General features: G+C 59.3%; 1 protein-coding gene across 1 annotated transcript; it reads right to left on the reverse strand.

Moving 5' to 3' along the window:
- Nucleotides 1-9,532: 9,532 nt before the first annotated feature.
- On the reverse strand, nt 9,533-21,297 carry Hdac11 (histone deacetylase 11). The gene is made up of 10 exons (XM_090323856.1): nt 21,200-21,297; nt 20,522-20,670; nt 18,118-18,218; nt 14,647-14,763; nt 13,944-13,986; nt 12,503-12,579; nt 12,055-12,117; nt 11,147-11,243; nt 10,710-10,888; nt 9,533-10,534 (listed from the first exon to the last, which is right to left on the reverse strand). Coding segments are annotated over exons 1-10 (1,044 nt in total). The 5' UTR covers nt 21,202-21,297; the 3' UTR covers nt 9,533-10,318.
- Between the last annotated feature and the right edge of the window lie 1,492 nt (nt 21,298-22,789).

Consider the following 22,789-nt stretch of genomic DNA (forward strand, 5'->3'; position numbering starts at 1 on the left):
GCAGCTCCCATGCCCCTGGCCTCATCGCCAGTCTCCCCTGGCTTCACGAGGCCCTGCTATCTCTATCTTAGGACTGATACCTTCCTGAGGAGCCAGAGAGACGGGAAAGGCCACGGTGAAAGGGGGCCGGAGACAGGAGCTCTCAGCCAGCTGGGCAGAAGCCAGGTGGGCGCCTCTGAGATTGGACAGCCCCGCTCCTCATGCTGTTACTCCTGGACTACACACCCCTGCATGCTTTCCACTCCCTCCCCGGCCTATACCTTGGGATCCCTCCTCCTGATCAGAAATTCTAGGAAGAACCTGGAAAGATACGAAGCTGCGGAAGCTCTGGGATCTTACTGGGTGTTATTCCTCCTGGCCTCTGCTGACCCAGAGGGCCAGACAGGAGACTCCTCACCCTGGGCCTGGGGGGAGTTAAGCAGAGTAAAGCATTATGCAGTACTGTCCAGTTGTATTGACGTTGTAGTACTGTGTTGGGCTGTCCTTGGGTCTTTGCTGTCAACACCACACAGGCCTTCGGGTGGGTGGGGAGCTGTCTGCCGAGCAGGCCCTCCAGTGGCAGCTGGCGGTCTGGGACACTGGGCCGTCCCTCTGTGGACACAGCAGCAGCAGCTGCACAGTGGAGGACAAGCTCCAGTGGGGCTGTGGCCCAGAAAGCTGAGGCTCTGCTCCACCAGCCTGGAGCCTCGGGATGACCCAGACGCAGTTCTCACCCCGGCCAGAGGGGGCGCGCTTCCTCTGGTGGACCCACGGCAGGGAGAGTGCTGTGATTGGTGCAAACGCAGCCCTAATTTGCATGAAGGGCTGCTGTGATTGGAGGAGATGCCTCTGCCACGCCCCCTCTCTGGCTATAGGCATTGGGGTACAAAAAGCAAAAGCAGCTATGACTTATGAAGGAAGCCGTGGAGGCAGAAGCATCAGTAACCACTGCTCTCCTGTAGAGAGAGGCCAAAGGGAGGCAAAGGTAGAGAAGCAGAGGTGAGATGGGCCCAAGAACCAAAGCAAAGAAAGACAGCAGGTGAAGAGGCCCTGGTGGCTGGAAGAGTTCGGGGAGCTGCCAAGCCCGACCACAAGGAGCCCAGACAGGGCAGACCTGAGAGCTCTCACGCCAGCGCTATAGGGCTGAGGGACGGACACCGGAGCCACTCAAGAGCTGTGACACTAGCAGGTGCTGCCACCAAGCTCTGCAATAGCTGCCACATGTCAGCCGTAAGCCTGGCCTGGAACTGTGAGCCTGGGTCTGCAGTCCAGCCCATGGGCCCTGGATCTGATGTGGTAGTGCAGGGGAAGCGTCTCCTCGCCTGCTTACGCTTTCTACCTGAATAGAGCAGAGGGGCCCAGCCAGCTGTGTGGGCACACCCTGAGTGAAAGGAGCGGCATGCAGACATCCTCTGTAAGGTTCCTCCCAGCAACACCACTCCACAGACGTGGACACAGCTCACGAAGGAGGGGGGATCCCTTTGGGATTACACAGAGAGGCTGTGACTGGAAGGAAAGTCTCCAGGTTCCTAAACCATTACTCAGCCTGGACAAGGGCCTGGAAGGGGAGGAGGAGGGAAAGAAACTCACTATGATGATGTTCTATTTTGTTCTCTGTTTCTCCAGGCTGGGTTCCTACTCTACCAGTCCCTGGGAGAGAGGTTAGCTCAGTGTAGGTGGCTCCTCCTCCTCCTCCTCCTTCTGCTTCTCCTCCCCTCCTCCTCCTCCTCCTCCTCTTCTTTTCTTCTTCTTCTTCTTCTTCTTCTTCTTCTTCTTCTTCTTCTTCTTCTTCCTCCTCCTCCTCTCCTCCTCCTCCTCCTCCTCCTCCTCTTCTTCTTCTTCTTCTTCTTCTTCTTCTTCTTCTTCTTTTTCTTCTTCTTTCTCCTCCTCCTCCTCCTCCTCCTCTTCTTTTCTTCTTCTTCTTCTTCTTCCTCTTCTTCTTCTTCTTCTTCTTCTTCTTCTTCTTCTTCTTCTTCTTCTTCTTCTTCCTCCTCCTCCTCCTCCTCCTCCTCCTCCTCCTCCTCTTCCTCCTCCTCCTTCTCTTCTTCTTCTTCTTCTTCTTCTTCTTCTTCTTCTTCTTCTTCTTCTTCTTCTTCTTCCTCTTGTTGTTTTTGCCAATCCTGGGGCTTGAACTCAGAGCCTGAGCACTGTCCTTGAGTTTTCTCAAGGTTAGCACTCTACCACTTGAGCCACAGCACCACTTCTAGCTTTGTATGTGGTATTAAGGAATCAAACCCATGGCTTCATGAGTGCATGCTAGGCAAGCACTGTACCACTAGGCCACACTCCCAGCCCTGCATAGGTGTTTTTAGCTCACAACAGTTCTGAGAGAAAGGCGGCTCAAGCTCATTTTATCGATCAGGCAAACTAAAACTCAGAAAAACTGGTTCAAGAGCTAGTGAGCGGCAGTACAAATGTATACCTCTTCGGCTGCCCAAAGAGAAGTGGTGGCTGGAAACAGGAGAGGGACCTAGAATAGGGAGAAGGCACCAGAAAAACTAGTACTCCACCTCTGTCCTCAGTCGCCTGGGCTTCCAGCTTCTGCCTACCTACCATTTCTGGAAGATACTAAACTCCTGCATGCCCCTGAGGTTTGCACATGCCATTCCATTTACCTAGAGTGCTGTGCCTCACACAGGGATATTTTATTTACTCCTCAAGGCCTGTCTCACATGTCTCTTTCTCCAGGAAGCCCTCTCATGCTGGAGTGGCTTCCCAGGCCCAGGCCTGCCCTGTGCCCTCTGCTGGGAGGGTCCCCGGGAAGTGCAGATGCTGCTTTGGCCCAGCTGCTCAAGGATGGGCCTGAACGCATCTGGGGCCAGTGACACGCACAGGGCAGACTCACCAGCCAGCAGCTCCCCAGTGTCCCTGCCTCCGTTCCAACTCGGAACTGGAGGATCTGCACGCTGACGGCTGGCGTGCCTCGTTTTGGCCAGGCCTCCAGGTCCCCACCGCGTGTCTGACGCCCCAGGGGAAAGGCTGCTGAAAGTCCATGCAGCAGGTCATCCCCACGGGCCGAGCACAAGCCCAGGCCCTGCTCTCTCTCCCTTACCTGACCCTCCCTGCTTTATTTCCACGGGAAGGCACTGAAGTCACTGGCGGGAGAGTGCCAGAGGCATGAGACCTGGGTGCCAACCCACGAGGCTGCCTCCACAACCAGCACAGCCCTGAGGATGGCTCAGGACCTCAGGGCGCCCTGAACCCAGAGCATCAGGTGGGGGGCGGGGGGGTCCCAGGCTATGGCCTGCCTGGATGTCACCAGCCCTCCCAGAGAGGAGCTCTGTCCCAGTTGGGGACTCCTGATCCTGGCTCCCTGGCTCTCACCTCTGATTGCCAGCTGGCTGGAGGTCCCCACACACACTCTGCATGCGCCACCTCCACCCTGCCCAGCACCTTCATATGTCTAGCCACCGCAGGGAGCTTGCTGAGCTGGTTTTAGTCCAAGCATCCTTTGGAAAAGGACCAGCTCAGCATCTGCAGCCTCTCTCATCCTCTGCTGCTGGCAACTGGGGGGCAGCAGGATGTGGTACCCGCCCTGGCTGCCAGCCCCTGGCACTGGCCCCACAGCAGGCTTCACTCTCCAATTCATGCCCAAACAGAGCCCTGACCCACCTCCACCTGCTTTCCCCTCCCTCCCGGCTCACCTGCCCTGCTGGGACAGCCTGGCAATGACCAGTATCATTTAGGAGTGCATCAAACCTGCAGGTTTGCAAGGACTGGAAGCCAATACACGAGGGAACGTGATACCCCCCCAACATGCCCCCCTCCCTACCCCTGGTCCCACATCCTCTGTGTCTGGCACCAGCTGCATCCTGGCCCTTCATGTTTGTGGGCACAGCTCACCTCTACCCCATTCAGTTGGTGGTGTCAGGTTCTCATTTCCCCGCGACTGCTCAGCTTCCACCACGATCCCTTACCACACAGGCCTCAGCCTGGGCAAGCAAGCTCCTGGCTGAACTGGTTGGTACCTCTCTGGGCCAGCCCCTTCCCCAGGCTTCGGGTCCCTCTGCCCCTGCCCTGTGCTGGGGAACGCAGCCCGCGCCCAGCCTGTACTCACTCTGGGTGAGGACAGAGCTGGGATGGAATAGCAGTGGGGCTGCTGTGCAGGGAGACACCTCCACTAGTGAGCCATATGTGTGGCCACCTGCACACACCACACCCTGACAGCCCTGGGGGATAAAAGTCCTGGCTGGCCTGGGAGTCCTGGTGGGTTCTAAGCTGATGTTGGCTCCCTGCCTCTGCCTCCCACCCAAAGCTCCCTGGTCAACTGGGCCCTCAAGGTGGAAGGGCACAGCAGAACTTTAGCCAAGGAGAAAGATGGCAGCCCAGAGAGGGTCTTCCAGGGGCAGCCAGGCCCAGGAGCTGGGCCCCACACCAGGGCAGGGTGGGAGCTAGAACGGCGCCGGATCTTGCTTCCAAACAACTGCAAGGACAGCAGCCAGGGCCTGGGACAGCTTGTTCCCACAGCTGGGCCCCGGGGAGCGTGGCCTGACCACACCTCGGCTCCACTGGACGTCAGTCCAGCTGCACGGGGTGACCCAGGCTTCCTATCCCTGCCGTTTCTCTCCCGTGTGGTGATGAGCAATGGGACGTGGGCTGTGGAGCTCCGCAGTTCCTGTGTCTGCCGGGGTGGGAGAGTTCTCCAGGGCTCAGGGCCAAGTCCTCTCCAAGATCAGGGGCAGGGAGGAAAGAGTCCCCTCCTCTGCCCCTCTGTGTGGACTGTTGCCTGTGGCGACCGTGGTATGTGGAGGCTCAGAGGCCCACGCCGGGTAGCCACAGATATCAGAGGTGAGGCTGGCCCCAGGCTGCAATGAAAACCAAAACCTCTGTCTTCTGGAGCCTTTCTTGGGCGCCAGGCATCCTTGTCATGCCTTACAAAGGGCTGAGTTGCTTCTCACTAACCCCAAGAAATCACTGCCATCAGGATGGGGTCACTCACTGGCTGTCAAGGACGGTGGTCCCTGAACAGCGCTATCCAATAGACCCCTGCCCCAGCACCCCGGGGTGAAACTGGCTCCTCTGTGCCTGCTGGTCTCTCACCCAGCCTCCGCCTCACAAGCCTGGCTGCCAGCCGCTCCTTGGACGCTCCAGGTGGAAAAACAATTGTGGTGTTGGCCCAGCCAGAGTGGCTGGGGGGCCCGAGCTCCCTTCCCTATCTCCTGCTGGTGCCAAGCAGGGCTGGCTCCAGAAGCGGGGTGGGGGGCAGAGAGCCCGCTCTACTCAGAAGGGGGTCTCAGGGACCCAGGTGCTCCAGAAGCGAGTTGGGCAAGCAGGCTGGCAACCCCACCAACAGGTACCAGGGTCCCCCACCCCTGGAGTAGACCCCAGGGTGCTCGCCAGGCACTGCTGAGTGCCAGCATCCACTTGGTGGCTCATGTGGCAGAGACAAACCCAGCCCCTCCCCTCACTGTCCAGCAGGAAAAGCAGTGGGACCGGCAGTAACAAGAACACCCCTCACGCATGCTTGTCCCCCGACATGGGGTTCCCTGTGGCACGGATGGGGGGGCTCCCCACAGCATAGTGAGGAGCCCAAGGCTCCCAGAGTAGAAACAAGTTGCCACAGGCCCTTGGTGAAACCTCAAGATTCAAACCCTGAGGCTGAGCCCCACCACTCACCTTGAATTTACCAATCCCGATGACAGGGACTGTTTTGCTGAAGCCCTGCATGTACCCCGATTTGTTTCTACACCCCGCCCTCCGCACACACACCCCGGTCCCTTGTATGAAATCAGCAGTTCTGTCTGGGAGAAATGGTCCCTGAGGCTCCATGAAGAGGTCATTTACAGGAAAGGCAATGTCAGGACCCCACTTCTGACCTGACTGCAGAGCCATAGCTGCCCCCAAACCTGCTCCGGAAGTCTCTGTAATTAGGTCGTGGGCGAGCGCTGTCCGGAGACGGGAGGTGGGGTCAGGGCCTCAGCCAGTGGGCCTGCACCTCTTGCCCCAGGGACAGCTGGAGAGCGGACCTCGGTGGACACTGGACCTCGTCCCTGCCTCTCCTTTTAAGCAACAACGGTTATAATTTCAGCATTCTGAGGAGAAATGAGGTCCACACATTTTCTCTCTTGTTCTTTTCTCATTCACGCTGAAGGCAGACTTGATTGCTGTGGTGGGAATGCAGTAACTCAAAGTGAGAATGTCTAGGCAGGGACTCGGGGCCAGCTTGAGTCCCAGTGCATCCGTCAGGCTGGGCCAAGTTATGCTTCGTAACAAGCCACCCTCAACCCTCGTGGTCTGGACAAGGCTAGCTTCTTTGCTCTCACTGGGTGTCCATCCCACCTTGAATGAAGCCTATTCATCTTGGTGGGCAGGGACCCAGAGTGACGAAAGCTGTTGCTGACATATAGCTCCCCCCTGTCACCATCACTGCTGGCTCTTCAAGCTTCTGCAGGGCAGTGATGACCACCTCTGACCTCCTAGGGTCGAGAGGTACATCCCTGCCTAGCCTGGAGAAGGAGCCTGCATGGCGTTACCTGCACTTACTTAGCCCACTCTGTTCCTAAGGAGAGGGGTATGGCTGGAGTGGGAGCCCGAGGGACCCAAGAGGACAGGAACTCCAGGACACACACACACACACACACACACACACACACACACACACACACAGGCCCACAGACGGGCGTGAAAGCGGCTTGGCCCCACAGGGGCCTTTCACTTGTGTACCCATGTATTTGTGCTGGCTGAGGGTGGGGAGGGCGGGGGGAGGGGCGGGCAGGCCCCTGGGTGGCTGGCTTCCCATCGCAGTTTACAAAGCCGGCTGAAGAACTTGGAAGCCTGAGTCTAGGGGCCTCCACCATGCACCAGGCCGGCATTCGCTGGGTCAGGAGTTTGGAGTACATCACAAAGGCCAGGGGGCCCTCACCACCGAAGCATCCCATGCCACTCTCAGAGTTTGGGGATGAGATTTAGGACTGGAGATGAGGGGAAGGAAAGTGGCTCCATAAAACAATGACGGGCGTGGGGCCGATCAAGGAAGCCCGGCTTGTGTTTGAAGCACATTCCTCAGCCCAAACGCAGAAATAAAAAGTGCTCCCTTGTCTGCGAGCTGGAGAGACAGCAATATGATGGGGTAACTAGGACCAGATGGGCTGCGAGAATTTCCAGAGGCCTTTTAGCATATGAGACAAAATAGCCTCTCACACGCACGCCACAACGTTGTCTGGCTGTCTGGGTATCAGTTACCCAACGGCCAGCCTGGTCTGTGCACACACTGGAGGCCAGGGAGGAGGTGGGTTCCTGGTGTCCCCCCCTGCAGGAGCGCCCAGCCAGCCCCCTCTTCCCTAGGGCTCCCTGTCCAGGCACACACCTGCAGCCTTACAGCTCGGGAAGGAGCTGGGATATTCCAAAAGCTACCAGGCCAGACTGGCTCACCTCCTGATAGGAGGGGAGCCCAGAACTCCCCCGACCCCCCGACACACACACACCCGACGGCAGGCAGACAGCCAGGTACCTGCCAGGCTCTGAGGAGCCCAAGACCCTGGTTCCACATGGTGTGCAGAGCTCGGGCACAAGGGGACAGCTGAGGCCCGGGGTGGCCGCCAGCACAAACCGAAGCTCTGACCATCCCAGATCCTTCCCTGAATCCCAGGCAAACGGCACAAGGGAGGCGAGAGAACTGGGCCAGGAGCCTTCCACGCTAGCCCACGTCCGCTCAACTCCGTACCTGTGTCTTGAGAGACACTCCAACTCCAGCTCCCAGAAGAGCACACAACTGCCCTGCCTGCCCCGTCCAGGACGCCCCTGCCCCAGAGAAGAACAGGCTGGTGGGTGGTGGTGAAGCCCCCCACCCTGCCAGTCAGCCATGGTGACTTGGGTGAGTTCCCAGCTGTTACAGGGCAGTCATGGGCCCTGCCCTGCTGGAGGACAGGGCTGGATTTTCCAGATTCTCACACTGACCACACCAAGTGTGAGGGGTCCCTGCTTCCCAGAAGCCTCCCTGGGCCTCACATTCCCCGTCAAACCATCTGACTGCAAAGAGCGAGTGCAAAGCCCGGACACCAGCAGGCCTCCTCCTGGACGGCTGGCCGCAGCCCCCAGCGCAGGGTGGCACAGATGGTCTCCAGGGCAGCTGGCTCCCACTCTGCACATGCCAACCTACGGGCACGCCGCAGCGGCCCACTGCTTTATTAAAAACCATCACTTGGTACTTTGAAAATCGCAGCTGAAAGCCAGCCGGGCCTTCAGGAAGCTCAGTTTTCCAGCCAAGCAGCATTTCAGCGGCCCCAGCCCTTGCAGCCTCTGCTCCTCTCCACCCCCTGCCCGCTCCTCCCCTCCGCTCCCCGTCTCTCCACCTGGCCCTGCCACCCCTACTAGGGTCCAGATGGAAAACCGTAGTGTCACTGGGGCGCTTTACCCAGCTCGGAGGGACAGCGCCAGCATGACCAGTCACCAGCACATCACCCCGGCTTTTCTCACAGGAGCCGCCATGCTGTACTTGGCAAATGCCAAGCCGCTGTCATCCCATTTTACCGAGGGGTAAACCAAGGCACAGGGAGGCAGTCACCCGGCCAGTGAGGGGGTGGGCGAGGCTGGGCTGTCCCCTCACTGACCATCAAGTGACAGCTGCTGTGGGGTGGCAGGGAATCCCCGGGCAGGGCCAGCTGGGCTGAAAGGATCCCAGTCCAGGGCAGTGGCTTGGAGGGCCCGGACCCCACGCAGAATGTTTGGCTGAGGGAACAGAGGCAGACGGCCCAGAAGTCTTCCTCCAGATCTGCCGGGGAGTCCCGCTAGGCAGGGAGGCCCTGCCCACACCAGCCTTTGTTTATGCCCTAGACGTCTGGGTGGGTCCATTCTTTCCCGTGCCTGCCCCCCTTTCCACTGGGTCTCTGTGAGCCTGGACTCCCTGGTGTCCCAGTGGGGGGGCTGCACATCTGGACACTGCTGCTTCCTGCTGGAAGGCTCTCCACCTTGCTACATGGCAGGCAGAGCCCTAACTCCTGAGACCCTTTCCCCAGGCCCTGGCAGCTCACAGCCAGCTGTGCGGCTAGGTACACGGAGGCAGCTGCCCCAAGTCAGGTCCTGTGCTCTGTGAATGTTAAAACTTTATTTCCTGTAGTTCTTGGAAGGCAGGGACTGTTCACTGCAAGAACACACAGCAGCCAGTCCAACCACGCTTTGCGACTCTCTAGGGCAGAAACACCCCACGACAAACTGTCCCAGCGGGGACCTGGAGTTAGAGAGAGGACCTGGCAAGGGGATGACACTGTGCAGTGTTAGAGCCACGGGGTCTGGCCTAGTAGCTCAAGATGTGGGGCCGCCGGTGAGCCCCCGGCACAGGGGGCATGAGAGACACCCCGGAAGCAGGGAGAACCCCAGGTGGTAACAACACAGGCCCTTTGGGTGGGCTGGTGAAGGCTGACAGCCTGGCTGGCCTGCTTCTTCTCCCCTTTTCTTCTGTTCAGGAGGGCAGGCTCGCCCTGCTCAGCTTCCACAAGGCCCCACAAGGCCATTCTCCTCAGAGCGGTGTGGAGGGCAGACATGCCTGGTCCATGGACAAGAAGAGGTGGCAACTGGATACCTCGGGTGAGGGCAGTGGAGACCACAGCCCCCAAGCTGCTCCCCTCCCCTACCTGGCTAGCCCCAGCTGTCAGGAAGCCCCTTCCAGGGCCACATCACCTGCAGACCTTGGGGGGCTACTGGCCCCCTCCAGACTTTTACCTGCCAGGCCTTACTTCCTCTGCCCACCTGGTCAACTGCCTCCTCCAGTACCAATGCCAAGAATTCTTCCCCTAAAACTGCCTCCAGGACCCAGCAGGGGGACTGGGGGGGTACATGAGTGAACATCCTCAGGACCCCCATCCACAGCAGGCCTGGGCCTTGCTTTATTGCAGGGCAACCCAGCTGAGAGAACCCCTGAACTGCTTTCCAAAGGCCCCCACATCCGACCTGGCGCTTGCCTGCTGGCTGGGAGCTCAGGGCCCACTGAGGCCGTGCCCGGAGCTCCCGCCAGGCTTACCCACACCAGCCCTCGGAAGGAGGGAAGGCCCCTTCCACACCATCAGAAAGGAAGAGATGGCACCTCCTCTACTGGACCTGTTACCCGGACACTCCCACGGCCTTCTCCACAGCTGGGGCCAAACCTGTTCTCCTCCAGGCACGGTGATCTACCCACCATCCCACGCAGAGGCTTTCCTGGAACTGGCTCTGTCTTCTGCCATGCCAAGAAGCCTAGAGAACTTGGCAGCCAGGGGGTTAATGGAGAAACAGCCAGGCCCGGCCCTTCCTGCCCCTCCTGGCTCATTGGTGCTGCCTCCGCAGCCCCAGGAAGTTAGACAACAGTAAGCAGCGAGGGCAGCCCGTGAGGGTGGAGGCGGGCAGGGGCGCTGAGCAGGCCCGGCGGTCAGGGCACAGCGCAGGGGAGCAGTGGCGTGTTGGAGCTCTGCGCGGAGATGCTGGGAGCCTCGGGGCCGATAAGGCCCAGGTCATGCAGGTTCAAGATGGAGTCTGCGATGATTCTGGCCGTGCGTTTCTGATACCCACCCGACGTCACCATGAGGATGGGGATCTGGTGGCCTCGGACTGCACGGAACACCAGTTCATCCCTCTTCACGATGCCCTGTGGGAATGGGGAGGGCAGGCTCAGACAGAAGTCACCTCCCTCCCTGTCCAGGTCCACCCTCTGCCGCTGCTGAATCCCGAGCACCCTGAGCCCAGGGATGACCCAGGGCCAGCATGCACCCCTGGGTGAGGGACAGCCCCAGGGGCCCTCCTGAGCAGGCTGCTGGACGCACCCCCGGGCTGATGGACAGACCCCCGAGGCGGTCCCCCTCCAGGATGTCGGTGCCTGCGTTGTACACCACCACGTCGGGCAGATGCTCCTGGAGGGCCTTCTCCACGTTCCTCCCCACTTTACTCAGGTACTCCTCGTCCTCCGTGCCCCAGTCCAGCTCCACCTTCCGCCGGATGGCCTCTGGGAGGGAGACACGCGCAGGAGAGCGAGGCCCCGTCAACGTCAAGGCAACCAGGGCTGCCAGAGGAGCCGCTGCCGGGCGGCGTCAGAGCCACTTCCTCCTGGGCACGCTCACGCGGTCTGAAAGCGCTGCCCTTGAAGGGGCTCCACACACCTCCTTGGTGGTCTTGAGGAGCCCCAGCCAGGCTCCCCGGGGAGGCTGTGCTCTCAGAGGCCTCTGCAGGGCAGGCGGGGAGCAGCTGGGCGCAGGCCGCTCACCTTTGGCCAGTCGGTCTCCGGGGTAGATGTGGCGGTTGTACACATCCATGATGTACACACGCCTGTCCCCCATGAAGTCTCGCTCGTGCCCGTTGCCCTGAGGAAGGACACGGCTGTCACTACTGCAGGTACCTCAGGACCCAGGACCCCCACACCTGGGGCATTTCCCACCTGCCCTAGACCCCTGGCCCCAGGGCCTCTGGATGGCCCTGCCACAAGCACAGCGTGAATCTTCTGTGGAAACTGAGGCAGGATTCCTGGCCTTGCCACTCTCTATCTGCAGTGGAATTAAGTGGGCCAGGAGTGAGTGAAGTAAACCGTGCAGGCCTTGCATGTGCGTGTTATGACTGTGTGAGTGGCTGTGTGTCTGTATATGCCTGGCTGTGCGCTCTGAGTACATGTATGTGCACATGTGACTACATGTGATTGTGTGTACATGTGACTGTATGTATGTGTGCGTGCATGTGTGAGAGACTTGGTTCTGCGGCTCAGTGTCATGTGAACTTGGAACAGGGTCCACGGCATGCAGGGGGTGCGGGGCCCCCGAAGCCCACTGCACCCCACAATCACCAGAGAACCGGCCCTGGGTTTAGAGTCCCGCAAAAGAAGCCTTAATGTCACAAACTGGCAGCCTCGAGGGGCCTGAGAACCCCGGAACTGCGCCTGGGGGCAGATCCACAGTTGTACAAGCTCGGGAGACTCACAGGAGGAGGGAGCTGCCGCCAAGGCCAGCCACGGCTGGACTGGCCATCACGGGAGGGGCACTGGGTTCTAGAACCACAGGATCCCCTTCCCCATGGCTGCAATGCAGCCTGAGCAAAGCAGGAGGCAAAGGTGGCCACCACGGGAGCCCACGGAGGGCGGGGGGGCCCTGGGGACGTGGAGGGGGGGCTTCATGGGACACGCACCTGATGTGCATCCAGGTCAATGATGGTGGCCTTCGAAACGCCCTCTACCCGTTCAAACAGAAACTGCCCGGGGAGGAGAAGAGACGTGAGGACGGCACACAGCGAGGGGGGGTCACACCCCCCTCGGCCTGCAGGCCCGCGGGGAGACCCCGCTTGCCCAGGGGTGAGGGGGTCTGGAGGAGAGCAGACCCTGGGGCACAGGGGACTTCTCCCCTGCTGCAACTTCATTCCCCAAACTCGGCCCCCTCCTTCAAAGACAAAGGCCAGAGCCCCTCCTCCAGGAGCCTCCCTCCCTCCTCTGCCCTGCCTGGACAGGGGTGCAGGATGGTGCTGGGGCCACCTGTCCAGCTGTGACCACACTGGCCGGAGCCCCACTTCCTTTCTTTGGGGCCCTGGGGAGAACTCGGGGCGAGCTCTTGGCAGTGAGGCCGCACATGCTCAGACACACCTTGATGGCGAGTGTGATGTCCGCGTAGGCACAGAAGCCGCCACCTCGGTCGCTGGAGCAGTGGTGGAAGCCGCCCCCTGCGGAAGGGAGGATGGGGCACTGCTCAGGTCCCCACCTCCTCCAGGCTTCCAGGCTACCCCGAGGGAGAAGCACCAGGGCATGCCACACGGGCCAGTTCAGAGCCAGGGCCAGCTCTCCTGGAGAGCCCAGCATGCAGGCCACAGCGTCCACTCACAACCCCCCACAGGGAGCTCGCGATCCCCGCAGCAGAGAACAACTCCTGTCCCACCAAGCAGGTGGGAGGGGTGGCCCAGAGCCGGTCTGCCTTGGGCCCAGGGTCCGCTGGGTGGCTGGGGTGTCTGGGGAGGGTGTACTCGATTGGACATGGCTGCCCAAGGCAAAGGGGATGGCTGTCCTCCTCCAAACCTGAGATCAACCTGAGCCTGGACCCCAGAGGCCTTTCCCTGGCAGGCCTGCCAGCCAGCAGGAGTGCAGACAAGGGACATGTCTCCACCCACAGGCAGAAACCATGCCGACCGGGACAAGGGACGGCCTCCACCCACAGACTGCAGGGCTGGGCTTGGTCTCGGCTCGCAGAAGCCTCTCACAGCCAGAAGAGGATGAGGTCATCACCAATCTCAGAGGGCACCTAAGCTGCTCAGACTCAAGCACCAGCAGCTCAGCACTTGCCCAGGGCCACACGGCCAGGCGACGGCAGAGCCAGGACTCAGACCCAGGGCCCTCTCAGGGCCTGCCTCTCAACCTTACCCACAGTGTTTCCCAGGGTGGAGGCCCCCGGGCCCTCCACGCTGTGGACAGAGATATGAATCACTCCTTTGTGCAACAAACTATCAGACCACCACAGTAGGCCAGACGTAAACAGGCCGTGCCAAGCAGCAGGAGAACCGGCGCTGGCCATGCAAGCTCTCAGAAGAGCCAGAGGCTTCAGGCTCTCAGGCTCTGTGCCGTTCCTCATTGGTGAGATGGCCTGATGACAATTATGCAGCTCAAACCAGAGGCTGGGAGGGGAGGTCTGTGCACCTGTGACACGCTGAGCTCTGTGAGGGACAGTGAAGGGGACACGGTGTGTACGACCCTCCCAGGAGCCCGTCTTGTGAGACTAGACTACAAGAAGTACCTCTTCAGGCCCCCTGAGATGGTGGTATGGACCCTGAGCACTGACCTGGGCCCTGGATGCAGGTGGTAATCACTCCACACACAGGAGGGAAGACGACTGGGAGGGGGAACGGGAGTCACTGTGCGTGGGAAAGCCGGGCTGGGAGCCGTTACAAGGTCCCACGCTGGATGGAGACACCAGGAGGCTGCAGGCCCACCTCGGGCCTCCTCCTAAGGAGTCTAAGGGGCCCTGGGGTCCTCTTGGCCCTCCCTTCCCCAAGGCCCCTTCCAAGCCTGCCAGACGCCCTCAGGTGTATCCACTCACCTACATTGATGGCCCAGCCTCGCTCCACAGCCAGCTTCCCTGCCTTGGAGACAAGCAGAGGGTGAGAGAAGCAGGCAGCCAGTCCCTTCTCTCACTCACGGACCCTTCCCCTCGCCCAGGAGGGTTCTGGCCGGCTCTGGGGTGGGAAGAAGCTGCCAGGTGAGGTACAGGGGCCCTCACCCACCAGCACAGCTGGTCAGTCTAGCAAGCCAGAACCATGGCTGGCCTAGGAGGCACACAGCTTGAGGCCCTCTGTGACTTGCAAGAAGTGGAAGAAATTCATTCCAGTGACCTGAGGACTTTAAGGTGGCGCTCAGAGGGAAAAACAAGAGCATGTTTCACCATGGAAATACGGTAGGCCTGTTGCTGTAGGAATACGTAATTTGAAGTGAGTGGCCCAACGCTATTTTCACAGTGGGTTAAACATTCCTGGGTTGTGCTCAGTTTTACCTTTGAGCCCCAGGGGTAGAATATGCTTTGTGGAGGGGGACCTGTGGAGTTGTGTCTTATATACCAGCAAATACGGTAACTGTGCTGCTGGCCATGGGGGAAGAGCCAGGAATTCCCGATTCCTGCAGAAAGGTTCATTGTTGGTGGGTCTGGAGGAGTATCTGGGATTGTGCTAGACTACCAGAGGGAGGAGGATGGGCACTGCAGGGCAGAGGAGGGGCGTGTGGGGAGGGCCGGGCCCCAGCCTGCCTACCATGATGGTTCCTCCTGTCTGCGTCCGCAGCGGTCTCAGCACCTTCCTCTGCACCAGGAAGTTGGGAAGGAAGATGACAGGTGGGATTTCAGTGATGGTGGCAACTGCAAAGGACCACTGCAGAAGGAAATGGAAGGGAGCCCCGGTCCGGCCTGGGCAGGGCTCAAGGGGCCTCTGGGACCCCTTCTGGTCTGCATTCTTCTTCGTTTGGAAATAAGAGCCCAAGCCACCCCAATACCCACTGGGCCAGCCAAGCCTTGGGGCTGGGCAATTCCCCAGCGCTCGGGAAGCACTCGGCTGCCCTCTTGTGCCCAGAACAAGGGCTGCAAGTCAGGGGACAGACCTAGGATGGATGGGGAGACCCCTAGTACAAAAGGCCCACTGGAGCCTGGAAGGAGAGCCTCTCAGTCCCCTTTCCCCGTGGGGGATGGCCTCCAGCCACCATCTCTGCCCCCAGTGCTGGGGGTCTACAGAGCATCCAGACGGGCCAGGAGCAGGGCATGCCCTGCAACCTCTGGTCCACAGCCCTGGACAGATCCCACCTGAGGACGCCACAGGCTCTCCTGTGGCCCCGGCAGAGCAGGCGGGACCTGGTGACACTCCCTGGAAACAGTCGGGGCCTGCCAGACCATGCCAGGCAGACATAGGATCCTGCCATGCTGGGACCTTAGCAGGGAGAACAAGCCGGCAGAGCTGATGTGGGCATGGGAAGCAGGTCAGACAGGACTGAGAAGGCGTGTGAGGAGACAGGGAGACGGCTGGCAGGTCTAGGGGAGGAGCGCCCCCTGCAGGCGAACACTGAACAGGAGTCAAGGTAGGAAGGAGGAAGGCCAGGATGGAGAGAAGTAAGTGGGCAGAGCTAGGACCAGTCAAGTGAGCAGTGGAGAGCCGCACCCAGTGCTGTCTTTAGGGATGGCGGGGGAGATAAGAAGCCAGGAGGCTGAGATCTGAGGATCCTGGCTCAAAGCTAGCCTAGGCAGGAAAGTCCCCAGGAGACTCTTATCTTCAATTAACCACTCAAAAGCCACAACTGGAGCTGTGGCTCAAAGTGGTGGAGCACTAGTCTCGAGCACAAGAGCTCAGGGACAGAGTCTATACCCCTGAGTTCAAGCCCTACCAAAAAAAAAAAAAAACAAGACAAAACCAAACAAACAAGAAAAAATGTACTCATTATCTGACGTATGCCACCATATCCCCTCGGTACATCACTTTTACTATTAAAAAAAAGTTTTAAAAAAGAAAATCTAGAAACAAGTCCATATTTTTATCCAACCTGATTTTTTACAAAGATTACGAGAACGCCCATTGAGGAAAATTCAGTCTTTAACAAAGGACGCTGTGGACACTGAATGTGCACAAGTCTACAAAGAGGGGAGAGGTGGGAAGGAGGAAGGGCGGGAGGGAGGGGAGGAGGGAGGGGAGAAGTTGGGCTTTCATTTCATACCATATTCAAAAATTAACTTCAAGATTTATCCAGACTTGGAAGCAAACTGTGGCTCAAGTGATAAAACACCAGCTTTGAGCAAAAAGGCTGATGAGAGAAGGAGGCCCTGAGTTCAAGCCTCAGTACTGGCACACACTTAACAAGACCGACGATCAAGACTGGCTCGCAGCCGTGGCTCACACCTGGCCAGGCCCTGTCACCAGCAAGTGCACTGCGTTCTAGTCCATCAGAAAATGGGTGTGGCTGCTCTGGTGCCATGCTCACGGGCCCTTGCTGCCAGACGTGTCCTGAGCACTGGCTGCGCACAGAGTGCAGGGACACACTCTCGAGTGCCACATACACTGCCCTGCTCCTGAGGGAGCAGAAGATAAGGACTCAGTGCTGGCCTTTGCACACAGTAGGTGCTTAAGACGCCCCTTGCATGCATGTGTTACCTTGCAAACAATTCCACCTTCAATCATGCATTAATCAGCTGCAAAGGCCATTATAGTGAAAGACCAGAATGGGGTGGGACAGAATAGGAGAGCCAGGAAGGGAGGGCACTCGTGGTTGTAGCCTGAGTGTCAGGAATACCTCCCCTCATCCCATCTATGGTACCCAGAACAAAACCCACACTCCTCCCACAACCTGTAGGCCTGGAGTGTTAACCAAATTATCGTGTGCCTTTCGCTCTGGCTGCCATAGAGTTCAAAGGCACATGTGCAGCTCAATTGGTACCTGTGAATCCCTCTGTGCTGGCATGTCTAAATTCTGCCCTTGACCTTGATTTTCTACTGGGGACACTACCTGTTAGTGCATTTGAAATTATTTTTCTTATTACAGAATATACTCCTGCCAGAATAGGGCAAGGGCCAGGCAAGACATGCAGCCTGCCCTGCAATTTTCCCTAAGGTCCTTCAAATAGGGGGTGGGTGCTAGAGGCTATCCCCTCACTCTTGGCTGCATCCTGTTCTGCTCTGACCTTGCCTTGGCTCATAGACCCCAGCCCCACCCACCCCTCACCCTCAGGCAATGTGTCATTCTGACCTGGCCCCTGGGCTGTGGACTCCCTGGGCCCCAGGAAACCAGGGCAGCCAGTGCCAGGCGTTCTGCCAATGCCTCACACACCTCTGTCCCCGGGGAGGCAGGCAGCACCCTTCTCCTGGTAATCTTCCAGGAGTTCACAGCTTCAGCTGGAACTGCCAGCGTCGGGGATGGGTGGAGGAGGAAGAGCAGAAAGCATGGCCGAGCCCTGCAGACTGGATGGACACTCTGGCAGAGCTTCCTCCAAGCTTGGCCCAGGTGAGCCTCAGCAGACACAGGCTGGTTCCGGGCCATTGAGGGCAGGGTGCAGTTAAATTCCGGTACCCACTGGGGATATGCCAGGAAGCCTGGGGACAGAGAAGCTGTGCACACCAGATGCCGTCCCCACTGGGGAAGGCTGGACGCTGCAGGTTCTGATAACCCCTGTGCCAGTTCTGGCCCTCACCCACAAAAGGATAAATTGAGTGTGGGCCCAGGGTGGGCGGGCTCCACTGAGCCCCGAAAGAGAGTGCAGCTCAGCCGCTGAAGGCCTGGTTTAGAGCGGCAACTCGAAGGAATCGGGACTGTCTCCTAAGTATGTGCGTTTTAAGTTTCTCTTGGAAGGCGGGCGGTCTGGTCACGCGGGGCCCGCAGAGCAGCTCTGTGGAGGACACCCACCCCAGGTACCTCCTTCCCAACTGCTCCGATAGTCTCCCCGACAGACCTGGGGGTTCTTCCAAACCAGTCTTGAGCCCAACCATTTCCAACCAATCTTTACAAGCAGTCCTTAGGACTTAAACTGGAGTCCAGTATAAAAACAGGCCAATGTGGTCATCCAGACAGGGCTCGGGGAGGCTCAAAGTCACTAAAGCAGAAGCCCCAACCTCCCAGAAGATGCTGCCTCCACAGGGGGCCAGGGACACCATTCCCTGGGAGCAGACGTCCATGTTCCCAGCTGGCTCCCTCCCGCTCCCACCCATGCTCCCGGCTGGCTCCCTCCCCCTCCCCTGGCCGCTGCCCTGTACCTTCAGCTCGTTGAGGTAGCGCCTCGTGTGCACCACCAGCAGGTCCTCTTCCGAGGCCTCCCGAGCCTCCACCAGCATGCTGTCCACCAAGAGCTTCTCCTCTGGAACCACAAAGGGTGCTGCTGTTTCCCTCTGCTATCTCAGGGCCAGGCCCAGCCCCAGCTCCCCACCACCCACCCCTCCCACTACCTCCAGGCTGCAGGCGCCACCTCAGTAGCCCCAAGCCCAAGGCCAAGTAGGCACTGCTGGCTTACCAGCCTCCCACAATGCACTGCCAGCCAGGCCAGTGGATGTCGGCCAGGCCCTCGGGTCCAGGACACTGACTATCAGGCTGCCCATAGCCACCAGGTGAGCTCTGGGGCAAGTGGATGGCTTCCAGGGGCAGGCGACACGTGGTCACCATGCAGACTCTTCCTCACACTTCTGCCTACACCTGGAGCCTCAGTGACCTCTGTACAGCCTGGCCCACCCTTTGCTCACCTCTCCTTATAAACAAAGGACAAGAGCGGCCAGTCCATGGCTGGCAGACATCAGGAGAACCAGGGCTGACGTACACAAACAGGACCCAGCCCCTGCTGAATTACTCTTGTTTTCATGGCATTTCTTTCTTCCTTTTTTTAATCATAGCCTTCTGTTTAAAGCAGGTAAAACTGCCTTTTCCCACTCAGATTACATGATGTTTCCTTTTAAAACCAGTTTAAATTAGTTTTTAAAACAGAGGCAGGCAGTAACAGTGTGCAGTAAATAATGGAGCAAGTGTGTGAGGGGACAGCCAAGCCCCAAGGGAGACCAGCAACGTATGCGTGAGAGGCCTGCATTGTTCCCACGCTCCTCACAACACCATTTTTGATGAAGAAGAAACGGAGGCCAAGAGCAGGCAGTGTCTTCTGTCACCACGAGGCTAGACCAGAATGCTCTGCATCCTCAACACATCGCCAGCTTCCCTGAGCTGTGACTAGAAACCAAACACGGCAGATCAACCGGTCCCAAACATTTCCCACATATAGATCCAGGTGGGGCACCCCTCCCATCACACCCCATGGAGGCCAGAGCCTCCAGCAAAGGGCCAGCTCCTTTCCTGGGTTGGCATCCTCAAGCCATACAGCCCCACCTCCCTTCCACCTCATTCTCAGAGGAAAGAAGGGAACAGACACAACTGTTGGCTTCTATGAGCATAAGTGGAAGACAAGGAACCCCTCTGGGGAGCTGCTGGGAGATGCAGAAGCCCAAGAAGGGCAAAGGAGACAGGGCAGGAGGTGTGTATTTAGGAATCTCAGGCAAGAGGCAGAATGGTCCCCTCCATCGTCATCTGCTATCCCTGTTCCCTCCTCTTCATCTTTTTCTTTAAGTGCTCCCTTTGCTCACTACTGTAAATGGAAAACCAGCATACCTTGCTATAAATAGAAGAACCAGGAATGAAAAATACAACAGAAGCAAACCATGTTATTAATCTCTGAGCTGACCCTATTTTTTTTTCAAGATGCAGAGCCTACCACGTGCTGTAGATCTGTAGAAGGGAGATGGGCTTAGGTGTTAAAGATGGACTAATACGAGGCAAAATGTCCTCCCCGCTGATCAGAAGGGGTGCACTTTTAACACATGCAGTGCTTCATTCTATGTCCAACAACACTTTCCACTTCTGCCACATAAGGGACTCCCGATGCAGGGAAATCCCTCCCCAACTCAGACCACAGGTGACTTGATGTGTTCCTAGCAGGACCATTGGAGCCATACCCAAACATAAGCCAGGAATCTTGGTCCCCCGAAGCTGACTTCCAGACTAGAATCCCACGTGGTAGCTGGGTGGCTCTGGACACGTTCTAATTGTTCTAGCTCCAGTTTCCCCTATGGGATAATCAACAGGAACAGACTCTCCAAAGGGACACTGGCCATGTCCAAAGTTCAGCCTCCTTGTGTACATGTGCCAGTCGTGAAGCCTGAACTCAGGCTGAGTGCTGTCCCTCAGCTTTTTAAGGCTAGCATTCAACCTCTTGCGCCACAGCTCCACTTCTGATTTTTTACTGGTTAACGGGAGGTGATGAGTCTCCCAGATTTTCTTGCCTGGGCTGCCTTTGAACTGTGATTCTTAGATCTCCTGAGTAGCCAAGCTGACAGACATGATTATATACCAGTGCCCGGCCTTCTATGCCCAGCTTCCACGAGCTCTTCTTCTACTGGGCCTCTGGGGCAGAGGCAGGACACATGCCCACTGTGACAGGAACCCGATAGGAACCGAGACACATCATGCTTCAGAGTCCACCGCAAAGATCTTGTTGGGTAGGGGGGTCTGCCGCTGGGGTGAGGGTTCTGAAGCTTGTGTGGAGATGAGTGTGGGAGGACAGGGGGTGGGGAGCCAAGCAAGCCAGCTGCCAGTAAGGGCTGGGAGTGGAGGGAGCTTGCATACCTTTTAGGAAATTAATCACCTTGCCCCATTTTCCAGCGTCGAAGGGGTGCAGTTTCTCCAGGCCCATGAAGGTGATGTTGTAGCGAGGCGAGTACACAATGGGCCAGCGGTTTTCTGACACATGATGGTACAGCTGGGTGACGTGTGGCCTTCCGCGTGCACGGGACAGACAGGAAGCCCTCGGTGTGGACGGAGGCCTGCCCTCCCCCTCCAGGATCCTCACCGAGCCCGGGCTGCCCTTCCCCGACCGCCCAGCCCACCGGGGGCGCCCAAGGTCACCCGGCGGGCTGGAGGCGCGTCCGGCCCTCCCCGAGGCCCGCCGCTGCGCCCCGGCTCCGCGGCGCCCCGCCCGGAGCTCCTCCACCCGGGGCGGGGAGGGGCGCGCGGAAGGCGCTCGGGGAGCGCAGGCCCCGCGTGCCGCCCGCGCCCCGCGCCCCTGCAGCGGCCGCACAGGGGCCACCCCGGTGCGCTCCAGCCACCCCACCGCGGGGCGTCTCCCAGCCGGGGCCCCAGCCGGGCGCCAGGCCCCCCGCGCGCCCCCCGCGCGCGCCCGAGCTGGCCAGCACCTGTCCGCCGTGGGCCGCGCGCTCGCTCCCCCCGCCCACGAGGACCCCGGTGTCCCCCGGGACTGGGCCCAGCGCCCCAGCCCGAGCCCGGCCCAGGCCCCGCGGCACTCACATCCCCGGGCCGGCCCTCCCAGCGCTGGCCGAAGCTCGGCGACCCGGAGGGTGGAGCGCGGCGCGGGCGGGGGGCGGGGCCCTCCCGGGACACGCCCCCAGGCCTCCCTGGCGCCTCCGCTGGGGGCGGGGCCTCGGCAGGGTCGTCACCTCGCGTCCCACCCCCGCGCTGCGTCACAAGACCCAGGAATTCCCAGCCTGGCTCCCCCGCCGAAAAAGGCCACGCCCCCACAGCCCATCATGGCCGAAGACCCGCCTGCCTCAAGCCAATACCCAATGGGATGCCACTTGGCTTAGCAGGCCACGCCCCTCGGTGGGCGGGCCGCATGGGTTGCGCCTCGCTCGTCGGGGGTGGAGCCTGCGGTGTCGCCCCGCCCCGGGGGCGTGGTCAGCGTCGCCCCGCCCCACGCTGCCAGTCTGGGTTTCGTCTCTCCTGCCTGCAGCTGCGTGGAAACCAGAAGCCAGGACGCGGCTCTCCTCCTCCTCTGAGGCCGGCTTAGGGTAGAGCCGGGTAATCTCTCCGTCCCAGCCCCCCACAGGCGGAGCAGAGGGACAGCTGAGGGGCGGGGACTGCGGAGCCCCGAGGCCTGAGACAAGGGACCTCTGTTGGCCCGGCCAGCAAGCAGAAGCAGCTGACCAGAGGCCTGCCAGGGCCAGGAGCGGGCGCTGGGGCAGCTGGTGAATGGGGGGCTCTGTGTGCCTTCCACCCCTGACTGCCCCTGACTGCCCCGAGGCTCCAAACCCTCTCCTACCAGGGGTGTACCCCGAGACTCGGGCCTGGACTGAACACGGCTTAACCCAATGCACCATTTTCTGGGGACCCTGTCCCCCCCCTCTCTGTGTGTGCAGCTCAGTCACCCCGAGGTGAGTGGTTTCCTCACCATTGTGAAGTAATGCCACCTGACCCTGGGCTGAAAACGTGGAAACCACCCGTTAAACGGGCCTTTCCTCTTTCTAAGTTGCCGTGGGGATGGAGCTGAGTAACACATGCTACAGGCATGTGTATGTGGTGGGGCCACTCTGGGTCCTGCCTTTGGGGGTGATGTGGGAGCTGGGCCCCTCCTCACCTTCTCCTTTGTTTCCTGATCATGAGCTGAGTTTGCTGCCCTGCCACAGGCCTCAAACCACAGCCCCAACAGATCGTGGCCTGGAGCCTCCAAAACTAGGAGCCAAAATTAATCTTTTTAATTTTTTTTTTAACTAAGTGGTCAGCTCAGACATTTGTTATAGGGATGGAAAGGTCACACACGTGGCCAGTGAGGCGCAGGGTAGGAGTTAAGAAGAGGAAAAAGTCTCTGGTGTTCTGGGCAGTCTTGGCCCAGTCAGCAACAGGAGGGAGCTGAGCTTTCACAGTCTCCTCCTGTCTCTTGTATTTCCTGCATTGGCAGGGCCTGTCACCAAGGAAACCTGGGCCTAAGTCCTAGCCACATCTACCCACTATCTGTACCCTAAGGGAAGGAACTAGTCTATCCTGGTGGCCAGGTAGTGCCCCCCTCCCCCGCCAGAGCTCCTGCCTCCACCATAACCCCTGGTGCAACCTGTATAGGCTCCTGCCTTATCCTCAGGGATGTTGACACACTCAGTGGGGTGA

The sequence above is a fragment of the Megascapheus bottae genome, chromosome 33 (genome assembly GCF_031878675.1).
Source record: "Megascapheus bottae isolate mThoBot1 chromosome 33, mThoBot2.hap1, whole genome shotgun sequence".
Taxonomy (NCBI): Eukaryota; Metazoa; Chordata; class Mammalia; order Rodentia; family Geomyidae; genus Megascapheus; species Megascapheus bottae.